Genomic DNA, 27534 nt, shown 5'->3' with positions numbered 1-27534 from the left:
TAGATGAATGCTTATTGTGGTAAAGTCAATACTCAATACACAGTACAGCAGGCCTTGAACACACTGAATTAGTTTGATGCAGTTGGAAGTTTCAGATGAATGCCATATATAGATAATGATATATCAGGACATTAACTTAACAATTATCTGGATAATTTGTTTATATTTGAGAGTGCTGCTCACTATTCAACTATATTCTACGGTGAAAATTAACTTCTAGGAAATTCACATGCAATACACAGGTCTGGGGAAAATAAATCACACATTGATGGGTGTAGTGCTATTATTTATTGTTGAAATCACTCATTCCTTACCGACCTAATATTTCAAACATGAAATCAGCAATAATCAAACATCTTTTGCACAAAACTTTTAATTCCTATATATTTACTTTGAAGTGCTCTAAATAACTAATCAGTAACTCCAAGTCATTGCTTTCATAGCTTTATATCTAAATACTCACATGGAGAAGTGCAGAAAGGGTTTATGTTTAGTAGCTGATGGTTTCTTTGGTGATCCCAATGAAGAATCGTCAAAAATTGTTGGCTCAATTTCATCATCACTGTTGATATAATCTTCCAGAATGTGGTTGTCAGCATCTGACAAAGAAAATCATGAATACTGTCATGAAACAAACTATTTTATAAATACAATGTAGGATACAAAACTGTCCTAAGTACATGAATATTTCCAATGCTAATGTTCTACCTCGTGAAGACTTTAAAGGAGCAACATTTCCCAAGATAATAATAACACCACAGAGGTGTCGTTAAGGAATTCACACTTTGCAAATTCCTAAATCAATCAGCCACTAAACTTAAAACCTTGATCATCCAAAATAAAATTGTTAATCATATTGTTCAGTGACCTTATCTTTATTATGAACTAAATCTCTACATCACCAACAAGATGGTTCTTTTAATAACCATACAGTTTGCAAATTAAGTAAATTGTGTACTTTAAGGCAAGTACAAAATATTTGAAAATTATTTTAAATACTGTTAACCCAGTTTCGGAACAAAAAGAACTCAAATGTCTCTAAAAGGACCAAAATTAATGGCATTAAAATCATCTTGTAAAAGATCTTTTTCTTATTGAGGTCGATACATTTGCTCTGCTTTTTTATAAAATCTTTCCCCTCAACTGAAGCAATACTGAAAAACATTGTTATGTCTGTTCATCAACCATTCTGAAAGAAAATCTTAATTATACTATTTTCAGATTTCACTTAATGAACAAGCTGACCCCTATTTTGGAACTATAGGAAGCATTGTACACATTAAAATGAAAGATTCTATATTACTTTATTGATATATATAAAGACAACTGTAATTTGACAAGAAATTTATTTTAGTCTGCCATAAGGTAAGTCACCATTAGTTTTGCCTGGTGCCATTTACAGTAAGAGATAGAGAAGCAAAAGAGAGCCCCTGCAGAGTTACTGAGTGTCCATGGATTTGCCTCCAGTGTTCCTGCAACCTCTGCAGCTGTACAGACTCCTGTCTATGCAAGTCCAAACCTCAAATGTGATCAAGAAGCCTTCAGTGCACAAGGCCCTTTGGAAGCCCTTCTTGCCCTCAGCACCCTCTTGAATCCCAGTTCCGATACTTGTTTCCCATGAGCCAGTCTCCTTAGTGGATCCTTCAACCATTCAAACCTCAGGGGTTTGCTGTCGCAGTCATCTTCCTTGTAGGTTTGTCTTCCAGTTTCTGGTGCCCTGTATCAGTCTGCTCTTCCCCTGAAGTCTGCAACCCTTGAGGCCGCTGCCAGCATAGGCATTGCCATTTTGGACATAGACCCTGCAGTTACAGGATTTTAAATAAAAACAACATAAATTCCTAAAACAGGCCATTTACAGCCTGTATGGAGCCGTCAGCTTTAGGATAGGGCAGTTGTACCCTTCGGAGGAGCGTTGTCTCTGCTCCCCACTCTTCAAAGTCTGAACAAGTGGTAGCTCTACCAATGCAGCAGCTCTAGAGTGTACCAGTTTTTCACATTTAGTTTACAAATCATATGCATTTAGTTTACAAATGAAGTCCTAAAAGGGAAAAATTTCTGATTTTAAATAAAGTTACTTTTTAGACCAAAAACTCTACCAGTCAATTTCAATTTCACTGCTTAGCTAATTAGTGCCAGCTTCCATTTAGAGGTTTAATGTCAATTTCTTCCTTCTTAATAAGAGTCTGAATAAGATAAGGAAGTATTAACACCAACAAGCATTTTGTTAAAAGAATGCATCACACAATTTTAGCACTTCGTAATAAAATGGAAGTTGAACTGGATTGCTGTCATTAAAAATAAATGGAACTCCGTCTGATTTTTAAAAGAACCATATCCAGATGTGTGTGAATAGTCAAGACAGTCAAATTAATTTGACTTAACAAATCAACACTGGAACAACTTTAACTTTTCAAATCCTGATCTCTGCACACCAATATCAAATATTTTTCAACTTGGATTTTCAAATATCGATAAGAACAAACCATTAAAATAGCCTTCTTCCAGTGGAAAATACAAATGTTGATCAACAGCATGAAGGTAGGTAAAATACAACTGATATCTGTCTGAATAACATTATCTAATCAACGGGTTCTTTTGACAATAGTAGTTGAAGAAGAAGAGAAGTATTAATTAGAGGGGAGAAAGAATTTCATTTTAACTTTCTGCTCACTGCTCTTTGGCATTTTGTTGCAACCTGATGTTGAATGATTCTGAAATTTCCCAATACCATTCCAAGTTTCAAGTGACAAGGTTATCCAGAATCACCTCAATATTTAAAAAGTAAATACACCAAAACAAATCCTTATCAGATAGATTCTGCTTCTTGGTAACTAATCTTCATAATGGGATGGAGTGTTACTTTTCTGATTGGAAGCCAGAAATCAGAGGTGCACCACAGAGACTGGTTTTGGAAGTCTTGTTATTTCTTATATACTGTAAGTGAGTGAGGGAGTAAGTGTGCAGATATACACATTTGACATTGTTGTTCAAAGTAAGATGGTCCATTTTAGGCTACAGAACAATTTTGATGGTTTTTTTTTAAAAGAACAATAGCTAATCTATAAGGTGGTCAGTTAGGAGGTCTTAATACACCATGACAGGGAAGATAGAGGAATTGAGGAACCATAGTGTACATGTCTATAGATCCCTAGAGTTAGCAATAGAAGTGCAGAAGGTGTATGAGATGCTTTGCTTTTCTTAGACGAGGCACAAAATACAAAAGCATGGAGATCATGATACAATTTTGTATAATTTTAATTAGGCCATAGGTACTCTGTGCAGTTCTGGAAGGACATGATTGCACTGGAGTGAAGATTTTCAAGATGTTGCCTGGGATGGAATGTTTCAGAGAGTGGAGAGTCTGAGCTGTGTACCTTTGAGCAGAAGAAGGCTGAAGGGGGACCTGATAAAGGTATTCAAAATTATGAAGCGTATTAGCAAGATAGTTAGTAGAAAACAATGCCTATAGCAAAGATTGTCTACAACCAGAGGATATACCGTATATTTCGGCAGATAAGACGACACTTGAAGCATGCAAAAAAAAAAAGGGTAGTCCTAAAGGCCAGATCCAAAAAGTGACCTTAAAATTCAACACAAAACACCACTTCCATAACCCACCGAGATCAATAAAAGAATTGTAAAATTTAAAAAGACACATCACACATTTAAAATCCTTGAAAATCACTGGCTTCATCGTCTGAGGCAAAAAAAATTCAGCAAGCACATCCGGAGTCTCATTGTGTACACTGTCACCATATGGGTCCCAGTCAGAATCTGGTGAGTCGACTTCGGCTTCATTGTCAGGGTCACACAATAAATCATTCTCCATATCAAACATTACACTAGATATTGGTTAAACTGGTTAAGACAGAAGACAGCAACAGACTGAACCGTGAATCACCACCAGCTCTGTCAACACGACACCATTCAGTCAACAGTTGTCTGGTACCAGTATGTTTGGGAGTTGTTTTTATACCACCAATATGAGCTAAAACTATGAAATTCAGACTGAAATGAAGTGTCTTATCTGAAAGTTGTCTTATCCACTGAAATATACGATATATTTATGGTAAGTACAGCACCAGCAATTGGGTTATTTGGGTATAAATTGGCTGCCATGTTATCATGCTTTACGTCTAATTTTTTTTAAATTACATTTAAATTTAAAGAAATGTTTTCACCCAGACAAGTTCTCTCACAATATTTAAATAGTTCCTAAATGAGTACCTGAATTGTCAAAGCATAAATGGTTAAGGATCTGGTAAATAGATGGATTCTCATTGGTCAACATGGACATGATAAGTTGAAGTCTTATTCCAGTTCAAATGATTCTTTAACTCCATGAATTAAAGTATATCAATAAAAATGACTGCTCACTTAGTATTATTGGTTATATTTTTCACAAATACCACCATCTTCACATTGTGCGCAGTGGTATGCATTTTAAATTAATAAAACAATGACTTTGTCATACTGCTTTGGTCCACAATCACAAAAAAATTACGCAAATTATCTTAGCCAAGAAGCAATAATAAGAAAGTAGCTATAAAATGCAATCTAAATACAGACCATCTTTGTTGTTATTCGGTGTTGGTTCAGCACGAGGAAAAATCTTGTACAAAGCAATCAGAATTCCATTAAAGACATTTTCCAACAGAGGCCTAATGATATGCGATAATGCTTCTCCTGATGAGGTCACAGCTCGTTGTGAAGCAGGCACAATGTTCTGCATGGCAAGATAGAAGTCCTGTGCACTAATAACAATAGAGGAGACATCCAGCTGCAGTTTCTGACTGGTTGCATAAATCTGAGGGTAACGCCGGCGAAGGGCAAACAAGGCTGCCTCAGTGCAAAGTGCTTTAATATCGGCCCCGCAGTACCCTTGGTGGGGGGGGAGAGGAAGTAAGAAAATTAAATATTTCTTTTAAAAAGAGAAAAATCAAAGAAATTCCTTAGCTTAACAACAATTCTTCAAAGTATAATCCCTCAAATAAAATGAAAAATGCCATTTTTTTTGGACCGAGATCCATATGCACAAGATGTACGTTATACAGTAAAACCTCATTAGAACACGGTAGTTGGGGTCCAAGTTTTCATTCCGCGTTACAGCCGAGTCACAGAACAGATGTCAGAGTACGTACAGATAACCAAACGGAAATAGCCACCCTCCCAGCTGCTGATAGTCCTCCACCCCGCTGCCTGACAGCCCCCCTCCCTGCTGCCAACAGCCCCCCGCGTGGGATTTCAGGGCTGGAGCGCTGGCCACCCCAGCCCTGACGTCCCATGCCAGGGGTTCTGTCGGCAGCGGGGAGGGGTCTGTCAGGCAGCTGCTCCTGCCCTGACTCAGGAGTCGGCGTTTGTTACGCGGCACCTCTCCCTGCTGCAGACCTTTCAGGTGGCAGAACACCGCCTTCAGCGCTGCGTCCCTTCGCAGACACCCGCAGCCGCATTCTCCCGGTGATTCCACCTGAAAGCGGCCTATAACTAACAATTGCAATGAAAGAAAGCAAATACATTCTTTTAACCTTGGTATTCTGAATTTTAATCCACCTATTTGCAAAGTTTGAGGTCCACAGACACCGGAGCTATAAGCGATTCTGCGGATTAACAAATCACGTTCTAATGAGGTTTCCCTGTATATAGTACACTTTCATTCAATAAAGTTTCCAAATATTTAATAGAATGCATGTAATAAGTTTGTGAACAAAAATACTTTGACTTCAAAACAAATTTTACATTGAAAAATTACTTTATGACTTCAACATTTCACAAGCAACTTCTAAACTCATAAATCACGACACTTGTACTCTGCAACCAGTCCAAACTCAACATTGGTAAAAACATGCATGTCATTGCTTAAACATCTTCTGAGCAAACAGAGCACAAAATAGGTGCAGAAGAAATGGTTAGACTCGGTAAAAAGTATAATAAAATTGATTTTTTTTATTACTAGAAGTACCCTCTTGAACTGTTCATCTCCAAAATCTGATTCAATCAGTTTTAAAGATTTGAACTATCAATATTCAAGTGTAAATTATTAATATAGATATCCTGGTATGCATTTCATACATTTTCTACTTTTTTCTTACCGAGCAGTAAAGTTTTTTCAATTAGGTTTTTAAAAATATTGTCGAGTCATCATGAGGCAACAGTTTAGTTTTCAATACCAAACTTCATTTTTTTTGTTTATTTGTGGGATATTATGGTGTCTTGTTGACAGTCAAGTAAAAGATACTTATTAAAGTAAACCAAATCCAAATAAACGTATAAATATTTTACCATAGGTTAAAGGATCAAAGTATTTTAAAGAAAACTAGTTGAAGAGCAGGCATTTCAACATTTGATAGAAAACAAAAGCCCCTTTAACACAGCGCTTGAAAGCCGGTTTTTATCCACCCTTCGAGTGCGGTGTGAAAACATCAAAGGCAGATTTGGGAGAGTTTAGTCTTAACTGGCTTCGATCTATCAAGGTAGATAGTCTCAGAGTGGAGCGTACTAGACTCACAGAGCCAGCTTTTTTTCGGTTCTGTGTGAACAACCAAGCTGGCTTCCAGAGACAGGTTGTGTATATGGCAATAGCGCAGCTTTTCAGTGTAAAAAGAGCTAAAGACTCTCACATTAACACAGGATACCTACATATTTATTTTCAATGCAATTTTTCAAACAATACTACCTATTGTAATGATTGTTTAGAACATGTAATCACAAATTTTTAAGTTTAGGTTTTTACTCACCTACACACTTTTCAGCTAATTCTTCCAGGAAACCCTGCAAAGGTTTTGGATTCCAGTCCCGGGTATGTATCTGAAATATGTGCTTTCGTGCCTATAAAATTATCAAAAATAATGAGGTGAAGGCTGACAATATTTCAAAGCAATACAGATACACAATCCTTTATCTGGGCTTCTAAAATCCGGAAAGCTCCAAAATCCGGCAAGTTGGGAGAGACGACAGCGCAAGTCAGGTGGATGAGGGGGGGAGACAAGCAGTGCCAGTCGGGTGGGCGAGGTGGGGGGGGAGACTGCAGAGCAACTGGAAGGGGGTGAGAGTGGATACGGCAGCACAATCCAGGTGGGCTTAAATCTGGTTTTCTGAAATCTGGAAAAATCTGAAATTCAGAACACACTGTCCCTCAAGGGTTCACTTTCCAAAATATTCAGACACTCTCTCGATTTTTCAGTAATCTAATCAATAGTCTAACAAAAACATATTTTCAAGATTTTTATAATGTACATGTAAAATTACTCAATTCCTTTGCATTCCTCATCATCCTTCTACCCCTGCCTCCCCACCTTTCCCAAGAGCCCCAAGTTAACTCTCTCTCTTGATCTTGGAAATTTGAGTTCTGCTTTAGTCTAGGTTTTGGAAATTTCAAATTAACCTTAGTTACTGACAATTTTAAAAGATCCTTTGAGAGTTTATTCATTGGAACCACTATTTCAGACAAATCCTATGATATTATTAAGAATTGTCCAAGAGAATCTGAATCACACAAGAAAGACTCAATTTAGAAACAGAAACAATGTACCAAAAGAGGAAAAAATATTTTAATCAATCATTTTACACAGTACAAACATGACATACAAAACATAAACGACATCTAATATTTTTGGGACTCCCTTTTAGAGTAAGGATGAAAAGTATAAATTTACAATGTCAAAGGAAAAATGGAAGACCCGTGGAAGGTAGAGAAGAGATTAAATAAGAGCAATCAGAAAGTAATGGGGGATAACTAAAATAACAAAAATTAATGTTAATGCTTTGGGTTTAAGGTTGTCCAGGAGAAATACAGTAGCTGTCGTTTTGCAAATTTACATTTATTTTCACCCTGGCAATGGATAAGGCTGACGACAGATATGTCTGAATGGAATGCTGAGAGGAATTGGTGAATGGGAGTTTAAATTTAGACCCACAGACAAAGCACAGGTATTCAGTGAAACAATCATCTAATCTACATTTGGTCTTATCCGATGTAAAGGAGGACACATCAAATACACGGATTACAGTGGATTAAGTTGAATGATGTGCATACAAAGCCTGGAAGGTCCATTTGTGGAGAGGAGCGCGATGAAGGAAAAAGTTCTGTGCTTTCTGTGATTACAATTGGAAGGAGGAAGTGCTTAAGGGGGTGAAAGAGTAGATTGGAAAAAGGTGTCTTGTAGAGACTGATCCCTGCAAAAAGCAGGCAGGGGTAGGGAGGGGAAGATGTGGCTGGTGGTAAAAACACACTGCAGTTGGTGTAAGTGTCAGAGGATTCAGACTGTGTGGTGTAAAGTGAAGACAAATTTTTAATACACATGGATTCCCCACGACCATTAATAAACCCATGTATTTCCTCCATTTCTTAGACATCCACCCTCAACTCACTTTCCTTTCCCCCCCCCCCCACCCCCGGCAGATCAAGGACTTTACTTTCCATCCACCAGCCTCCACATCCAACATATTACCCCTCTGACACTTCTGCTGACTTCAACTCAGCCCCACCATAACATAGTTAATACTTTTATTATCATTGTGCAGTTAAATTTAGCATACAGGTATGCGCTGCTTCATGTCCATTCAGGCAACGTCCAACCGCATGTACGTCCGTGTTCCCATAATTATTCAGTTACCGCAAGCAAGTCTGCAGCAATTTAGATAAAGTGATCGCTAGCTATCGGAAATTATATACTGTATACCCACACTGATCTCACTGCCCCATTCTCTCCCTACAATCCCGTGTCGGTCCCCTCACTGATCCCTCTGCCCCGCTCTCTCCCCACAGCCCCATGTCACTCCCCACACTGATCCCTACTAACAAATAAAAAGTTTACAGGTACACTACAGTATCCTATATAGCTTTAGTAAGTGTATAATATGGTGTTTACACAACATCCACATCACATAAAGCCCAATTTCACAGAACATATCGTGAACGTTAAGTGGCGCATACCTCTATATTAACAAATGCAAGTAACATCTGGGAATTGTCAAAAATTCCTCAATAACAAGTTAAACTGTCACTGTGTTGCACTTATCAGTAAACTAACCAATTTTTATTATTTTAATGAAATTGATTGGGACAAAACAAAACTTCAGAAATTGCAATTTACTATCTTTAAGATCACACAAGAGCCACAGAAAAGCTACCAATAGAAAAGTTTTAAAAAAGGGTCAATTAGGTTAGAAAATGTTCCCATTTACCTTTTTATCAGGCAGGTTAAAAAGGAATTCCCTATCAAAACGACCAGGTCTCCTGAGTGCAGGATCAATGGAATCAAGTCTATTTGTAGCACCAATTATAACTATTTCCCCTCTATTGTCCAATCCGTCCATCAGTGCCAGTAATGTTGATACGATAGAACTGAAAAACATAGGAATTTATGGTATATTCTCATTGATATATGTACAACATTAAGAGACAAAGTAGATGTTTCCAAAAAAAACATTAAGGGTCATAAATGTGAGAATACAGTGGTCAGGTTGCCCAAGGTTGGCGATCTTGAAGAGAAAGGGTTAAAAGTTCTGCAGATAAATGTTATATTAGTAAAGGAACACTAGTCAAATAATATAATCTAAAACTGCGGTGTTTCTTACATATCAACTTTCAAAATAAATTTGCATGGGCAACTCAACCATAATTTTAGTTGAAGCATTCATAACTGCATCTCCTATTTCTGCAAGGATGATAGTTCTAACTTGCATGTTAAGTCATATAGAATGGAAACAATAACTACCAACTCATTGAGTCAACAAGTACCCATTTCATTCTCCCAATCTCCCACTGACTCAGCCCAGATATGATCTCTCACAACAACTGTCATTAACCTACAACCCGCAAATCTTTGGGAAATTGGAGGAAACCAATGTGGTCAATGTGCAAAAATACAAGCTCCACATAGATAACTCCCAAGGTCAGACTGAACCGGAGTCACTGGCACTAAGAGGCACTGTGCTTCCCCATCTTCTAATCTAAACAGGAAAAACAATCAGAAAATTTGGTTGAATAGTTAAATTCAGCATTCTTGGATTGATGCTGAATATGAGAGATACCTGAATATTTAAGAGATTCATGTGTTTTCATTGGAAAAAATCTGTAATAATAACGTAAATATAAAAATGTAGTGGTTAGCACAATACTATAACAGTGCCAGTGACCTGGTTTCAAATCCAGAGCTGTCCATAGAGAGTTTTGTATGTTCTTCTCGTGACCACATGGGATTCCTCTGGGTGCTCCTGTTTCCTCTCTTGTTACAAATACATACATGGTCACTAGGTTAATTGGTCACATGGGTGTAATTGGGCAGCAAGAGCTTGTGGGCTGGAAGGACCTGTTACTGTGCTATACCTCTAAATATGATATTATCTTAATGAAGCAGCACCATTTTTAATCATAGTTGATATAAAAGATGAACAAAAACGTGCACTACAAAAATCAATTTGTAAAAGGTTCAACGGAATCAAATATGACAATAGAAAATAGGTACAGGAGTAGGTTACTCAGCCCTTAGAGTCAGCACTGCCATTCACTGTGATCGTGGCTGATCATCCACAATCAATATCCCGTTCCTGCCTTCTTCCCATATCCCTTGACTCTCTTATCTTTAAGAGCTCTATCTAATTCTTTCTTGAAAGAATCCAGAGAATTGGCCTCCACTGCTTTCTGAGGTAAAACATTTCACAAATCCACAACCCTCTGGGTGAAAAAGTTCTTCCTCAACTCCATTGTAATTCACCTTACCTTGAATTGGGATAAGAGTGAGATATTGCCAATTTTGGAAGGGGATTATAAAGAGTGTAAAAATATTATAAAATTAAGATGGTCTGATAAAATTAAATATTATGGGGTAACTGTGAATGCAAATTTAACTTGTATAAAGATTGATAATTATGTACCCTTATTGAAAAAGATTAAAATGGATTTGATTAAATGGAAGGATTTCCATTAACATTAATAGGTCAAGTGAATTGTATTAAAAGGAATATTTTTCCTCGTATTCAATATTTATTTCAGTCAATACCTTGTTTACTTTCAAAGGGTTTTTTTTCAGGATTTGAATAAGGTGGTGAGGAAATTTTTATGGAAGGGAAAATTTGCTCGAGTAGCTTTACAGAAATTGACATGGAAATATACATTAGGTGGATTTCAGTTACCTCACTTTCAAAATTACTACGAAGCTGCACAGATGAAGTTTATTAGTAAAATTATGGATATTAATCAGCCTCCTAGTGGGCTAAGCTTGTATTTCTGAATTTGATGTTCATCAGTTTTTATCTAAGTGTAATTTGAATTTATTGCAGGGATATGATATGCCAGTATTAAAACATTTGTTAAATATATGGGTTAAAAGAAATTAGGTTATAGGAACAAAGGATAAATTATCAATTCAAACTCCATTATATCAAAATCAGCTTATTCATTTTTCAATGTTTAATAGGTATTTAAAGATATGGTATTTTCAGGGTATAAAAACTAAACAGTCCCTTTCTCATAACCCTTATTTTTCTTTCATCCATGTGCCTGTTTGAAAGTCTCTTAAATGCCCCTATTGTTCCACCTTCCACCACCACCCTTGGCAATGTATTCCAGGCACCCACAACTCTCTATCCAAAAAAAAACACATCTTAATGTCTCACCTGATCTTCCTTCCCTTCACTTTGTACAAATGCCCTTTGATGTTTGCTACTCTCGCCCTGGGGAAAAGGTGCTGGCTATCTACCTTATATAATCTTGTCAACCTCTATTGTCACCTCTTATTCTTCTTTGCTCCAAAGAGAAAAATTCTAGCTCTGCTGACCTTGCCTCATCAGACATATTTTACAATCCAGGCAATATCCTGGTAAATCTCTTCTGCACCTTCTCCATAGCTTCCACATCCTTCCTGTAATGAGGTGACAAGAACTGAACTCAATATTCTATGTGTGTTCTCACCAGAGATTTATGGAGCCTCAACATTACCTCATGACTACTGAACTCAATTCCCTGACTAACAAAAGCCAGGACACGATAGGCCTTCTTAACTACCCTACCAACCTGCACGGCAACCTTAAGAGATCTATGGATTTGGACTCCAAGGTTTCACACTGTTAAATATCCTACCATATACTCTGCCAGTTTACCTACCTCGGCTGTACCATTTCATCTGATGCAAGGATAGACAAAGAGATAGACAACACTCGCCAAGGCAAATAGCACCTTTGGAAGACTACACAAAAGAGTCTGGAAAAACAACCACCTGAAGAAACACACAAAGATCAGCTTGTACAGAGCCATTGTCATACCCACACTCCTGTTCAGCTCCGAATCATGGGTCCTCTACCGGCCATCACCTACGGTTTCCATCAGCGCTGTCTCCGCTCCATCCTCAACATTCATTGGAATGACTTCATCACCAACATCAAAGTACTCGAGCTGGCAGAGTCCGCAAGCATCGAATCCATGCTGCTGAAGACCCAACTGCGCTGGGTAGGTCACGTCTCCAGAATGGAGGATCATCGCCTTCCCAAGATTGTGTTAAATGGCGAGCTATCCACTGGCCACCGAGACGGAGGTGCACCAAAGAAGAAGTACAAGGACTGCTTAGAGAAATCTCTTGGTGCCTGCCACATTGACCACTGCCAGTGGGCTGATATCGCCTCCAACCATGCATCTTGGTGCCTCACAGTTCGGCGGGCAGCAACCTCCTTTGAAGAAAACCGCAGAGCCCACCTCACTGACAAAAGACAAAGGAGGAAAAACCCAACACCCAACCCCAACCAACCAATTTTCCCTTATAACCGCTGCAACCGTGCCTGCCTGTCCCGCATCGGACTTGTCAGTCACCAACGAGCCTGTGGCAGACGTGGACATACCCCTCCATAAATCTTCATCCGCGAAGCCAAGCCAAAGAAAGATACTCTGCCTTCAAGTTTGACATTTCAAAAATTCATCATCTCACACTTATCTGGATTGGATTCATTTCCAATCAAAACAGAAAACCAGATCACTACTGATTCTGGTACAAATTGTTTCAAATTCACATTCTTCATTTTCAGGTATAGATGGAATTTAGGTAAGGATTTCATTAATTTAATATTTACATTTCAAGCTGGCTCAGGATGAAACAGCTAAAAATTCAATACTGTAAAGCACTGAGGAAAAAGTATAATGGTTTTTCTGTTTTATCCAATGCAGCAATATTGTAAATGCATTGTGAAACAGTTCACACATAAATTAAGACTAGCAAATTCTTGCCACCTCCCCAAAGTTGCTTTAAAAAATACTCAATGTTTAAGGCCTGTGTATAAGTTGCTTCAGCGGAATTCATAATTCCTTACCTGTGAATTTGATCTTGTCTACTTGAACGAACTGGTGCCAGACCATCAATTTCATCAAAAAAAATTATGGACGGTCGCATTAAGTAAGCCTGCAAAAGAACAAATTTTGAATTATACCTACAAATTATATTTAAGAATAAGAATTGTGCATTCAGTAATAATGGGAAACATGTTGCCACGATTTTTATTTACCTGATCAAACAATAGCCTGAGTTGGCGTTCAGACTCTCCTACCCACTTGCTAAGACAATCTGCACCTTTCCGCATAAAGAACGAAACCTTCTTGTCTCCTATGCTGCATTCATTCGCCAGGGCTCTAGCTACCAAGGTTTTGCCAGTTCCAGGAGGTCCATAGAATAAACAACCCCTATATCATTCAACAAGAATGAAATTTATAAACTGACATAATTTACATATGTTTTAATTATTTGTGCAAGTGTAAACATTTCCTAGTCCTCCTCTTGTCAAGCTCTGCAGTATTGCAATTGTGAACAAGTCAAGTAAGCCTAAAATTAATGTTAAATCGCAAAGATAATGCAGAATCTCCAAATGATATATCTGAGTCTACAAGGTCGGTTTCAATTTCAGAACATTTTATCATGGTCTGAAAGTGCAATTGTTGAACTAAAGTCAACATGCGACTTAATACATTACAAATCCAATTATCTGAAATATGATTCTCCAAAATCCTCAATTATTTCAAATTTTTAAAAAATTTCAGATAAATGAAGATATCCAAAACAAATCAGAAATCCTCAGTTACCCAAATTTTTTCAGAGCCAAACTGACCTCACAGGTTGAAAAAAAATTCATTTGACATGAAATTAGAATGACGATTGTCCTAGTTTCAAGTAACTCTCTCCCCCCTCTTTTTCCATTTCTTCTTTACCTTCTCCTATTGACTTTTCTCTCCAACTCTCCCTCTCAAACTGTGCGCCACTGTCTCCCAGACACAAGAGGTTTTAAGAATCCCTTGTCCCGGCATCATCAAGAAGAGCAGCCTACCGGGCAGGAGTGGGACATCAGGCTCAGTGGCGTGCCCACCCCTCCTATACCCTTCCTTCCCTCCTCAGCACACCGAAGCTCCCAACGCTGACTCCAAACCCTTCCCTCGGCCTACTACCAAACAAGCACATTGGATGTGCGGTAACCCTAGGGGAGGATTTGGAGTTGGGACTCAGGCATCAGGGACTCGAGCATCAAGAGCTCCAGTGACTGGGGAGATAGGAGCCTGCCGACTCGCCAGTGAGTGTTCCACTGGCTGGGGAAGCCTCCCTGGGGATCAGTGGCAGTGGTGGGTATGAGTCGGGGATTGCCAGCAGTGGTGGGATGTCTCAGTTATCAGTGACGGGGTTGCAGTCACCATTTTTTTGGTGAGAATTAAATATTATTTGAATGCTTAAAAAACCTTCAGTTGTTGTTTTAACATTGATCCAAGTGATTTGCTGTTGCTACTGGGCTGGTTTTTAAAAAATGACCAGTTGTCTGTAAAAACGTTTATCCGACATAGGCCTCGAGTACTGACCATTTTGGATAATCGGAGTTTTACTGTAATTATATTTCTATCACTTTAAAAGCAAACTTTAATATACACAGCAAATATCACATTTGGAAGGATTAACAAACATACCAGGACAGACCATTTCACACAAATACAGTACAACTTCGATTATCCAAAATGGTTGGGACTGGGCCCATTTCGGATAAATGGTTTTTTCGGAGAACCGGTCTTTTATTTTTAAAACAGGCAAGAAGCAACAGCAAATCACTTGTAACAGTGATTAAACAACAAACAACAAGGTAAGGTTTTTTTTAAACATTAAAATAATGTTTAATTTTCACAAAACAAAATGCTTGCCACAGACGATCACCGACACTTCCCCTCTGAGGCCTTGCTCGAGCTGAGAGCCTGAGGGTCCCGCTCCTGCCCGGGAGCTCAAGGTAGCTGCTGCCAGAGCCAGGAGCCTGAGGTCCACTGCTGCTGGCACCGGGAGCCCAATGCCTGCAGTCAGTTCGGGTCCAAAAAGATTTTGGATAAATTAGGATTTCAGAGAATTCGATTTTGGATAATCTGAGTTATATTGTAGATATGGCTTCCAACAAGAAAATAAATAAATCCCTTTTAATTTAAAATATAAATTATTATTTTAAACAATTACTTTACCTATAAAAATATGATATTTCAATTCCAATGAGAAAACAAATATGCACTAAGTAAATAAATATAAAAAGATACTAACATTATTTCAAATGAACTTTGGAATATGAAATGTGAACTTTGTAATTTTTTGAATGCGATTTTGTGAGGTCCTTTGTGAAGCCTTTTTCACAATTAAAAATATACAAATGCAATGTATTTCTGATATTAATGTTAACAAAAGCAGTCAGATCTCCTTTATATAATCACCAGGAAAACTGATAACACAAACAGCATTTGAATTAGTCCTACTTTCATGTTCTGGTATGTGTATTGTCAACTAAAACACTTCTGTTTGAACATACATTATACCTTAAAAGTCTGAATCGGAATCAAAATCCAAACACCATAGACAACATCCAGTCAATCATATCAAAGCAAACACAGACTGGAAAAAAAAATTGCTAAACATTAAGGTACTAAAAGAAAGCTGACATCTATTAATATCTTACCAATCTGAGGAGAATAAGAATTTTTGATTAGTTTGTTTTAAATGAATATTTACTTAACCTAATACAATAAATTTTTAGTGATATTTCGGACCTGAGTCCTTCTTCAGGAGTCCTCTACTTGTGTATTGCACTAGAACCCCAGATCTGCAGATTTCTTATCTTCATTTGTCTGAATCCAGCAGCCTCCATGTTGCACAACATATTGACAAACACAAGAAGTCAACTTCACAGGATACTCTAATGGAAAGTTAATATGGAACTGAACCAGTCTCTTATAACGGAATCAGAAAAGGCTGATTATCGGAAATTGTTAAATTCAACACCTAGCACCAAGGGTTACAATGTCCCAAGATGACATGAGCCCATAATGGGTTTAATTGGAACAGCAATGGAAGCCAAAGAGGATTCAGAAAGGGATGAATTAAAATTGCAGGCTAATGAAAGCATAATGAATGGAAGTGTTCTGCAAACCAGTCACCTGATCTGTGCTTGGTTTCTTCAATGTAGAGGCCATCAAATGCAACATGCTAAACTGGAAGTAGCGCAAACATATTGTGGTCATGGATATTAAAAATGATTGCACAATCCTTTCCTGGATAGGCCCAAGATAGTTGGTTGAATGTGAATTCTTCTTCATTATCAACCTCAGATTATGGAAAGGCCAACTCATCAAATTTCTAACATTTAAAACACTACCTTGGTGGTTGAATCTTGAATCGTTCAAATACTTCAGGATAGAGTAGAGGAAAAACAACCATTTCTTTAAGAGCTTGAATATGCTGGCTTAGCCCACCGACACTATCAAACCGCACCTAATGAAACATGTCATAAAAATTAAATACGTTGTCACAAGATTGATTTACAACTTAATAAAAGTAGAAAATAAATTTGGTTATGATGTAAAAGTTGCTGGCTTTTTGTACAGGTCAACTCCGATTATCCAAAATCTGATTCTCCAAAATCTGAAATTCTCATTTATCCGAAAATTTTTCGGAGCTGAACTGACCAGGAAGGATGGCGGCAGAAGTGGACCTCAGGCTCCCGGTGCCAGCAACACAACAGCAGACTTCGGGTTCCCTGCGCTACCTCGGATCCCCATCAACGGCAGCAGCGGACCTCAGGACCCCGCAAATGGCTCCCGCAAATGGCTCCCAGGCCGGAGTGGGACCCTCGGCTCCCGGCACAAGCAGAGCCTCGGTGGGGAAGTGTCGGTGATTGGCGGTGGCCAGAACTTTTTTGGTGAGAATTAAACTTTATTTAATTCTTCAAAGCCTTCCCTTGTTGTTTGTTGTTGTTTAAACACTGTTAAAAGTGATTTACTATTGCTACTGGGCTCTGTTTTTTTTAAAATGACCAGTTCTCAGAAAAAAACGTTTATCTGAAATGGGCCCGGTCCCGACCACTTTGGATAATCGGGGTTGTATATGAAATATTATAGCAGATGCAAATACAAAGGTTATAGATGGAGCTGTATGTTAATCAAAATCAACAAATAGACACATAAATCAAAGACAATTAATTATGCAAATAGTTTGACCAATTATAGATTTCTGGTACAAGGGTGGCTGACCAACTCTCAATAGGACAGGACACAATTTGTGGTTTAACTGAAAAAGTCTTGTGAATGCATCAAGGATAATTACTAGCTGTGAGGAAAAATTGCTGTTTACAAAGTAAATAATCCATGGCTGTGGATAGAAACAAAACTAATTTCATCAATTTTAAGTGGAGCAGCAGCAAAACAAACGCATGGCTCTAAAAAGATCGAGATGACTAATGAGTGACAAACAGCATTTAAATGCAAACAACTGCAAGACAATGAGTTCAAGGAAGAGAATGTAGACAAGAAATAGAAATGATCTAATTTGAGGCCAACGGATACAATATCGAAGAGAAACCTGAAGGCACATAGAATATTCCAACACAGAAACAGCTCTAGTCTGTGCCAAACTATTATTCTGCCTCGTTCCACTGACCTGCACCCAGTGCATATCCCTTCATACTGCTCTGATCCATGTAGCTGTGCAAATTTTCTTAAACATTAAAATTGAGCCCACATTCACTACTTCCATACTCTGTGTCTAGCTGCCTCTAATGTTCCCTTTAAACTTTTCCCTTTTCACCTTTAACTCATGTCCTCTGATTTGTATCTCACCTAGCCAGAGTGAAAAAAGCAATAATTCAATTAATGTAAAAAACAGGAGTAGGCCAATACAAAAAAAACCACAAGTATAGCTAGAGAGATAACAACAACTTGTATTTAGGTTTCACTTTTATTGAAGTGAAACTTTTTTAATCTGACAAAACGCATCTGAAACAGACTGCCTCAACAGATATACACACAGTTCTGATTGCTGAGCGCAATCAACACTGTTCAGACTTGGAAAGTACAAAGGCTGTAAAATAAAAGCAGCTACACTGAAGTCCAAATTAATATTTTGATGATGGTTTTAAAAATCTGGAATTCCTTTCTGAGAAGCTCAAGTTTATTGTTATCATGCAATTGTATAACTAAAACTGGACAAAACAGTGTTTTTCAGTCCTCAGTGTTAAAAAAAAACATGGCACACATATTTACAAGCAATTTATAATCCAGTACATATATAAAAATTAAAAAACACAAATAAATAACAGTCTCAGAGGGATTGTATGAGCAGTTCATCAGTTATCCATAAGTAGCCAAAGAAATAATTATTTGTGATTAATTTAATAAATAAATTGAGTGTTTGCAATATTTCAGAACCAATGAGAAATTCCAGAATCCTGAGACACAGACTTAAACTTGAATGAGAATATCTGGGAAGAGGTGGTATAAATGTTAAATGGGCTCTCCAGGTTAAAAAATAGGAACAAGTGCACAAAATCCTAAAGAAAAAGCTGTAGAACTGAGCAGCTGTTGGCAATTAATGATTGGAACTTACCAGTAGTCTATAGTGGTTTTGTACTGTTCTATGATGACCAACACAATTTTGAAGCCTTTGAAACAATTAAATGTCATCAATATGATTTAATTACTTTAGCTCAATGCATAAAATAATTAAATCACATTGTTGACATTAAATTGAAAAAAATCTATTGTCTAATTATTTGCACTTTTTAAAGTAAAAACAGAAACTTACTGATGCATCTAAGTGCATTGGATCTACATCAGCCAGACTGGCACCAACTTTCACACGTTCCCTCAGAATTTCACTGGTTAAATCTTCCGTTCTTATGTTCATTGGAAGACACCTGTACAATAAACATATTAAAATTTTCTGCAAACTTTCAAATTCTTCTGGAACTTTTCAAGTTTTACTTCACATTAAAATCGTGTACAGAATGAACATTTTGTCTTTTTGTATATTAAACAATGACTTCAAACACCATCAAATTAGCACAGAGATACAACTCTTGGTTTTGGCCAAACCTCAGGAGGAAGAATTAGTGTACAATCAGTGTATCGTTTTCATTGAATAAATTATCCATCCTGCTGTATCTATTTTTTTTTCATATAAATGCAACACAGAAAGTGGTTCATTGTTATATATCACCTGTTTCTAGCTCTAGCCATGCTCTTGGACTTTCTTCTTTCAAAACGCTCTTCATCAGATGATGAGGTGGTGTCACTGCTATGGATTGCATGTTTCTTTCTTCTTTTAAAAAGAAAAAGCAAGAAATAAATTTGCATTTTCATTTGAGAAAAACAGATTGTAGTGAGATTTGAGGGTTGACTACCTATCATTTTCACAAAACCCCTGAAAACATTCCTACTCATCTGTTATGTTGCTAAATACAAAGGTAAAAAAGAATTGTCAGCCCTCCTCACACCCACTTTCCTTAAAATCTTAAACTAACAGATTCAATTGTTAAAAATGCAAAATTTTGAATGCATGAAATATTATAAAATATTAATATTTTTACCTGATGTGGCTTCTTCTTGCAGGAGATCTGAGGGTATCAAAGAGTGTGCTTTGTCTTTGTCTTCGATGAACAGGCTCTAAAGAAAAACACCAATTCCTACATTTAAGCAACCATTAGCTCAAAACATGCCTACCAGATCAAAACAAACATTTGAAGAAGGTCATGAAGTGTGCTTAGATAAAATTAATAGTAAATACACAAAAGTGCTGAAGAAACTCAGCAGGTTCTGCAGCATCCATAGGAAGCAGATATATAACTAACATATAACCAGTGGGGTCAAACAAAGGCGAGAAATCAGACTGCTCAAACTACAGGGGAATCACGTTGCTCTCCATTGCAGGCAAAATCTTCGCTAGGATTCTACTAAATAGAATAATACCTAGTGTCGCCGAGAATATTCTCCCAGAATCACAGTGCGGCTTTCGCGCAAACAGAGGAACTACTGACATGGTCTTTGCCCTCAGACAGCTCCAAGAAAAGTGCAGAGAACAAAACAAAGGACTCTACATCACCTTTGTTGACCTCACCAAAGCCTTCGACACCGTGAGCAGGAAAGGGCTTTGGCAAATACTAGAGCGCATCGGATGTCCCCCAAAGTTCCTCAACATGATTATCCAACTGCACGAAAACCAACAAGGTCGGGTCAGATACAGCAATGAGCTCTCTGAACCCTTCTCCATTAACAATGGCGTGAAGCAAGGCTGTGTTCTCGCACCAACCCTCTTTTCAATCTTCTTCAGCATGATGCTGAACCAAGCCATGAAAGACCCCAACAATGAAGACGCTGTTTACATCCGGTACCGCACGGATGGCAGTCTCTTCAATCTGAGGCGCCTGCAAGCTCACACCAAGACACAAGAGAAACTTGTCCGTGAACAACTCTTTGCAGACGATGCCGCTTTAGTTGCCCATTCAGAGCCAGCTCTTCAGCGCTTGACGTCCTGCTTTGCGGAAACTGCCAAAATGTTTGGCCTGGAAGTCAGCCTGAAGAAAACTGAGGTCCTCCATCAGCCAGCTCCCCACCATGACTACCAGCCCCCCCACATCTCCATCGGGCACACAAAACTCAAAACGGTCTAACAGTTTACCTATCTCGGCTGCACCATTTCATCAGATGCAAGGATCGACAATGAGATAGACAACAGACTCGCCAAGGCAAATAGCGCCTTTGGAAGACTACACAAAAGAGTCTGGAAAAACAACCAACTGAAAAACCTCACAAAGATAAGCGTATACAGAGCCGTTGTCATACCCACACTCCTGTTCGGCTCCGAATCATGGGTCCTCTACCGGCATCACCTACGGCTCCTAGAACGCTTCCACCAGCGTTGTCTCCGCTCCATCCTCAACATCCATTGGAGCGCTTTCATCCCTAACGTCGAAGTACTCGAGATGGCAGAGGTCGACAGCATCGAGTCCACGCTGCTGAAGATCCAGCTGCACTGGATGGGTCACGACTCCAGAATGGAGGACCATCGCCTTCCCAAGATCGTGTTATATGGCGAGCTCTCCACTGGCCACCGTGACAGAGGTACACCAAAGAAAAGGTAAAAGGACTGCCTAAAGAAATCTCTTGGTGCCTGCCACATTGACCACCGCCAGTGGGCTGATATCGCCTCAAACCGTGCATCTTGGCGCCTCACAGTTTGGCGGGCAGCAACCTCCTTTGAAGAAGACCGCAGAGCCCACCTCACTGACAAAAGGCAAAGGAGGAAAAACCCAACACCCAACCCCAACCAACCAATTTTCCCCTGCAGCCGCTGCAACCGTGTCTGCCTGTCCCGCATCGGACTTGTCAGCCACAAACGAGCCTGCAGCTGACGTGGACTTTTACCCCCTCCATAAATCTTCGTCTGCGAAGCCAAGCCAAAGAAGATAACCAGTGGGTCTGACTCCTTTGTAAATGCAAAAGCAAAAAGCAGACAGGCACCTGAATAAGAAGTGGAGGAAGGAGGCAAGAGGACCAGTAGGAGAGGCACAGACCAGCAGCCAAGAAGTCCATAAATGGACCTAGAAAGGAGGGCAGGAAAGAAAACTTGAGGATTGACTGGGGATGTAGAGTAGCTCTGTGAATGCAGAGCTGAAGGAAAGGAAACTGAGGGACATGAGAAGGGAGAGAGAGAGAGAGAGAGAGAGACAGACAGACATGGGAGGGGAGCTGGAGTAAAGGATAGGGAAAAAGGGAGATGGGAAGAGGGGGTCACAGAAACTAAAGAAATCAATAGTAAAACACAAAAGTCTACAGTCACCATGGTTGAAGTAAAAACACAATATGCTGGAGAAACTCAGCAGACCAAACAATGCACTTTATAGAGGAAAGATAAAGATACATAACTGATGTCTTGGGCTTGAGCCCTTCATCAGGGTATGGAAAAATGTTGGTAGGCATCTGAACAAAATGCAAGGGGGGAGGAGCATGGTCCCTAAGGCAGGAGGTAATAGGTGGAGAAGGGAGGGAAGGCAGCGCAGCAAGCAGGGGGAGGAGGTATGGCTAGGTGAATAGAGAGGGAAGGAGGTGGAGAGCTGAGGGAAAGAAGACAGGGGGAAGGGAAGGATAATGGAGAGTAGGTTATCAGAAACCGGAGGTTGATGCTAATGTCATCCAGCTAGACAGTGCCCAGATGGAAAATCAGGTGCTGTTCCTCCTGTTTATGAGTGGTCTTGGTGGGATAGTACATGAGGCCATGGACAGACATCTGAGTATGGGTGTGGGACATTGAACTGAAATGGTTGGCTACTGGGTGGGTCCCTGTCACTGATGCAGACAGAACGAAGGTGCCTAGCTAATCAATCTCTCAGTCTGCTTCCAATCTCTCTGACAAAGATAAGCCCACACAGGGAGCACTGGATGCAGTAAATCACTCCTGCTGATATGCAAGTGAAGTGTTACTTCATTTGAAAGGCCTGTTTAGGGAGAGAGGAGGTGTGGGCACAAGTCTGGCACCTCCTGCAGCCACAGGAGAAGGTGCTGCGGGGGAGTGAGGGGGCAGTCCCTACGGAAGGCAGAGAGGGCCCAATTAATATGCAGGTCCCTATCTACACTCAAGTGCCATTAAAGATTGTTAGAGATAATTTCACATACTCAGGGGTTAAACTTTCAAAAAGATTTAAAGATTTATATAAACTCAATTTTTCTCCTCTGTTCGAGTACATGAAATTGTCTTTTTCTAGATGGTCTCCTTTATCATTATCTTTAATAGGTCGTATTTATGCAGTTAGATTGATAATATTTCCTAAGCTTTTATATTTATTTCAAGCAAATCCAGTTTTCATCCCAAAATATGTTTTTAATAATATTCACTCAAGTTTCTTCCGTTATTTGGAAGAAAAAAAACCCTAGAATTAGTAAATTTCATTTACAAAGATTGAAAAAATTAATGGGCTGCTAATATTCACTATCTAACTTTTTGGATTTTTTTAATTCACAAGTCCCTTATCTGAGAATCTATGAGACAAGATTTTTAAACTGGTAAATACATCTTACATATCTTCCTGACATTTATTAATCCAATTCAAAGTGGTGCATTGTGTTCACATGTCCAAAGATAAAGTGGCCCGAGTATTTTTTTCTAATATTAACCCTATTTGTGACAGATGCAAATCTGAAATTGCTACATTGACACGTGTTTTAGTTTTGTTCATCCTTAGAAAACTATTAGAAAGATATTTTTAATATCTTTTCTATACTCCAGGTGGAGCTACGACCCAATCCAATAACTGCTCTTTTTGACCCAGTCATAGGGAGTTTTTCGGTACCTGTTCAACTGGTTGTGGTCTTCTCTACATTGTTGGCTAGAAGAGCCATTCTATTCAAATGGAAAGACACTAGACCTCTGTATTGGAGGATTTAAACCATGTTTTTTGTTCCTGCAAGGCTGAGAATCAGTAACCTGCTTGAGACTCAGCAGACATAAGCTAAATTCCACCATGCGGCCCAGAGATGCAGTTATCTGACAAAAAGACATCTGTGTACCAAGAACATTTAATCTTCCTGCTTGTTTTGGTCACAGTCTTTCAGGCAGAGACCTAACCTTGACGCAAAATAAACCATTGTATTCAAAGTGATAAGCTGAAAGTTGTGTTATTCGATAGAAGCCAAGGCATGCTAGCTTGCTTGCTTATCTTTCTTTTTGTGCTGGGAATAGGTGCTAGGATAAGCAGTTTTTGGGTAATGTAAGCCATGGTCCTGCTGCTGAAGTTTCAGACTCTCTGAGAGGTGGCAACATCTCTCAGCAAGAAGAACTTCTAGAGTCCAGCCAACATCCCGGTCGGGGGACCAGCAGTTGGGACCAGTCCAGGCGTTGATAAGTATAATTGGGAAGGGCTTGCATATTGTAGTTTGATATCAGCTTTAGAATTTGTAATAAAGATTTGTATAAACTGAAGTGCTCTCGGCATGTGTGTCTATTGTTTCAATGGTTTTCTCATATTATGTCTTGTCTAGGTTTAGAAAAAAAATTAGAAAAAACTACAAAATATATGTAACCCTCTGGATGAGCTGTTTCATGTTAGCTTTTCTTTTTTAAAAAAAATTAAGAGTAGGTTAGGTGGGGTTTTTTATTTAATACTTCTGATTTTTTTCCAGCCATTGCAGTGGAGAGGGATCAAGTTTATACTGTTTGCAGTTTTATCTCAATACATTGTTGTGGCTGATCCTCAAGGTCGAGGATAATGGACTTGTTCCTTTGATCTATTTATGGGATCTCAGGTGGCTTACAAGTCCAATCTTGGCTTTGAAAGTTCTTCCACATTCAGGACAGGTTGTTCCAGATGACAGATCAGGCTTTGGTTGTTGCTGTCTCTCTTTCCACTTACTTTTCTTTTCTTCTAGTTCTGCACATCTGTTGGCTTCGAAAGTTTCTTTTCTTTCTCAGATGATCATTTGCCATTTCCCTGCCCTTTGCATTGGTTTCCTCATTATTGATGTCGATGTTACATTTCTTCATGTTGGATTTTAAGACATCTTTGAATCTCTTCTATTGTCCACCTCTTTTACAATTGCCTTCTTTAAGTAGGCGCTAGGTTTGTTTCAGCAGACGTCCATCTTCCATCCAAGCAACTGACCACTCCACCTTAGTTTGTTCTTAATGACATAGACTTCAATGCCTGTTGTTTTTGCTTCATTTAGCACACTGCCGTTAGTTCTTCTATCTTCCTAGCTGATATTTAAGATGTTTTGAAGACAGTGATGATGGAACTTTTTAAGTGGCAGATGTCATCGATATGTTGTCCAGCTTTCCAATGCATACATAATATGCTTCTGTATTTATATCTATACACACATACATACACACATGCGATATTGTATTTTCAGTTTTGTTCCCTTTTCTTCATTGAATTATATTTCTTATAAAAACCAATAAAAAGATTAAAAAGGGAAGGCAGAGAGGGGAAGATGTGTCTGGTATTGGGATCCTGTTGTAAGTGCAGGAAATTCCAGAAAATTATGTGTTGGATGCAGAGGCTGGTGGGATGGTAGATAAGGACAAGAGGAATCTGGTGTTTGTTGCGTCTAGGGGCCAGAACAGATGAGCGGGAAATGGATGAGATGCGGGTAAGGGCTGAGTTGATGGTGGTGGAGGTGAAGCCACATTTGTGGAAGGCGGACATTTCAAATGGTCTGGACTGAAAGATCTCATTTTGGGAATAGATGTGGCAGAGACAGAGAAATTGTGAGAAGGGAATAGAGTTTTGAAGGGATCTGGGTGTGAGGAAGTATAGTCGAGGTAATTGGTGGGCTTGTAAAAAAGCTGATCTCCCGAAGAAGTCAATGTTTTGCCAACTGGTTGGGGGGAGCCTAGATGGAAGATGAGGTGTTGTTCAACCAATTTATGGTTGGTACATGTTTGGCAGTGCATGAGACTATGGATAGACATGTTGGCATAGGAATTGGGCATGGAATTGAAATAGGTTGCCACAGGAAGATCCCTGCAATTACAGCAGACAAACCGAAGGTGCTCAACAAAGTGATCTCATAGTCTACCATTTATACTCGTAATAATGAATCCCGTGTAATAGTTGACACCCCCTCTCCCCCTTTTATGGCCCAAAAACTGCAAGTTTTCAATGTCCCGTGTAAAAGTTGACCCTCTTATTTTTGGCCCCAAGTGATCACCCATCTGAATTCCCGACACCCCGATCTCCCACCCACCAGAACTCCCAATGCCCCAACTACAGGCCCTTGCCCCAGCCGCCTGCTCATCAGAGCTCCCAACAATCCAGCCATAGACTCGCTCCTAGGCACCGGCTACCCACACATCTGAGCTCCCGATGTTCTGACAGTAGATCCTCACCTCCAGTAGATCCTCACCTCCAGTAGCCCGCCCACTGGAGCTCCTGAAACTCTTGACAGTGGATCCTCACCTGGGCTGCTCGCCCATCTGAGCTCCCAGTACCCCGATCGTGGATCTTCGCCCTGGCCACCTACCCAACAGAACACCTGACACCCCAACCATGGACCCTCACCCCGACCGCCCACCAGTTTCCAACGTCCTGGCCACAGACTTTCTCCTAGGCCCCAACCACCCAATCATCCAAGGAACTGGCAGCCTGACTACGGATTTGCCACCCAGTCCCAGCCATCCTAGCTCCCGACACCTTGAACAACACAGGTACATACAGCGGTCAAAAGAATGACCTGTGTAAAAGTCAACACCTCAAATTTGACATGAAAAATTGGTCCATAAAACTCAAGTATTACCCAGTATGCCCAGTCTCTCCAATGTAGAGGAGGCCACATCGGGAGCATTGGATACAATAACTGACCCAAGCAGATTTACATGTGAAGTGTTGTTTCACTTGGAAGGATTGTTTGGGGCCTCAAATGGTAGTTAAAGAGGTACGGACACAAGAAGAGCATTATCTGCAGTAACTGGGAGGTACTAAGGGGGTAATTCGTGGGAAGGGATGAGAGGACAAGGGAATCACGGAGGGAACAGAAAGGGGAGGAGATGTATCTGGTGGGGGGAATCACATTGTATGTGGCGGAAATTGCGGAGGATGTTATGTTGCATGTAGAGAATGGTGGTATGTTAGGAAAGGACAAGGGGAATCCTGCCCTTGTTGCATCTGGAAGCGGAGAGCAGAAGTGCAGGAAATGAAGGATATGCAGGTGAATACCAATTTGATGGCATTACAGGGGAAGCCACATTTATTGAAGGAAGACATCTCAGATGATAATGCATGGAAAACCTGGTCCTGAGAGCAGATGCAATAGAGATGAAGGAATTGTGAGAAAGGAAAATAATTCTTACAGGGGACAGGATGTGAAGAGATTTAATCGAAGTAACTGCGGAAGTTGGTGGGTCTGTCTGTACAGAGTTCGTCTCCCAAGATGGAGACTGAGAGATCAAAAAAGAGAAGTGTTATTAGAGATGGACCAAGTGAATTTGAGTTTGGGGTGGAAGTTCTCAGCAAACTGGATAAAGTTGATGAGGTCATAATAGGTGCACGAGGCAGCAGAAAGGCAGGCATACCTGAGCCCCACGTGGAAACCCATGGCTACTCCTTTGACTTGGAGAAAGTGGGATGAGTTAAAGCAGAAACTAATGAGTGCAAGAACAAGTTCTGCCAGGCAGAAGAGGGCAGTAGTGGAGGGGGACTGGTTGGGTCTGTTGTTGAGAAAGAAACAACGGGCTTTCAGACTTTTGATATGGGGGATGGAGGTGTATAGAGATTTCCACCATC

At 39.5% G+C, this 27534-nt stretch overlaps 1 protein-coding gene across 6 annotated transcripts in view; it reads right to left on the bottom strand.

Moving 5' to 3' along the window:
• The window catches only part of atad2b (ATPase family AAA domain containing 2B), a 169073-nt gene that overhangs the window by 52743 nt on the left and 88796 nt on the right, over positions 1 to 27534 (bottom strand). For all 6 annotated transcript variants that reach the window (XR_011340434.1, XM_069886403.1, XM_069886398.1 and 3 more), the window contains exons 8-17: positions 19849 to 19924; positions 19479 to 19580; positions 19065 to 19176; positions 16642 to 16757; positions 13489 to 13663; positions 13297 to 13385; positions 9184 to 9343; positions 6735 to 6825; positions 4570 to 4881; positions 464 to 599 (exon numbers count right to left, since the gene is read on the bottom strand). Coding sequence is in view for 5 of the 6 variants with exons in the window: in XM_069886403.1 (XP_069742504.1) it covers positions 464 to 599; positions 4570 to 4881; positions 6735 to 6825; positions 9184 to 9343; positions 13297 to 13385; positions 13489 to 13663; positions 16642 to 16757; positions 19065 to 19176; positions 19479 to 19580; positions 19849 to 19924 (1369 nt within the window). In the remaining variant the exon portion in view is untranslated. The remainder of the gene's footprint in view (positions 1 to 463; positions 600 to 4569; positions 4882 to 6734; positions 6826 to 9183; positions 9344 to 13296; positions 13386 to 13488; positions 13664 to 16641; positions 16758 to 19064; positions 19177 to 19478; positions 19581 to 19848; positions 19925 to 27534) is intronic.

Source organism: Narcine bancroftii, chromosome 6 (assembly GCF_036971445.1).
Source record: "Narcine bancroftii isolate sNarBan1 chromosome 6, sNarBan1.hap1, whole genome shotgun sequence".
Taxonomy (NCBI): Eukaryota; Metazoa; Chordata; class Chondrichthyes; order Torpediniformes; family Narcinidae; genus Narcine; species Narcine bancroftii.
The sequence above is the reverse complement of the archived record's forward strand: the minus strand, read 5'-3'. Positions and strand labels throughout refer to the sequence as shown.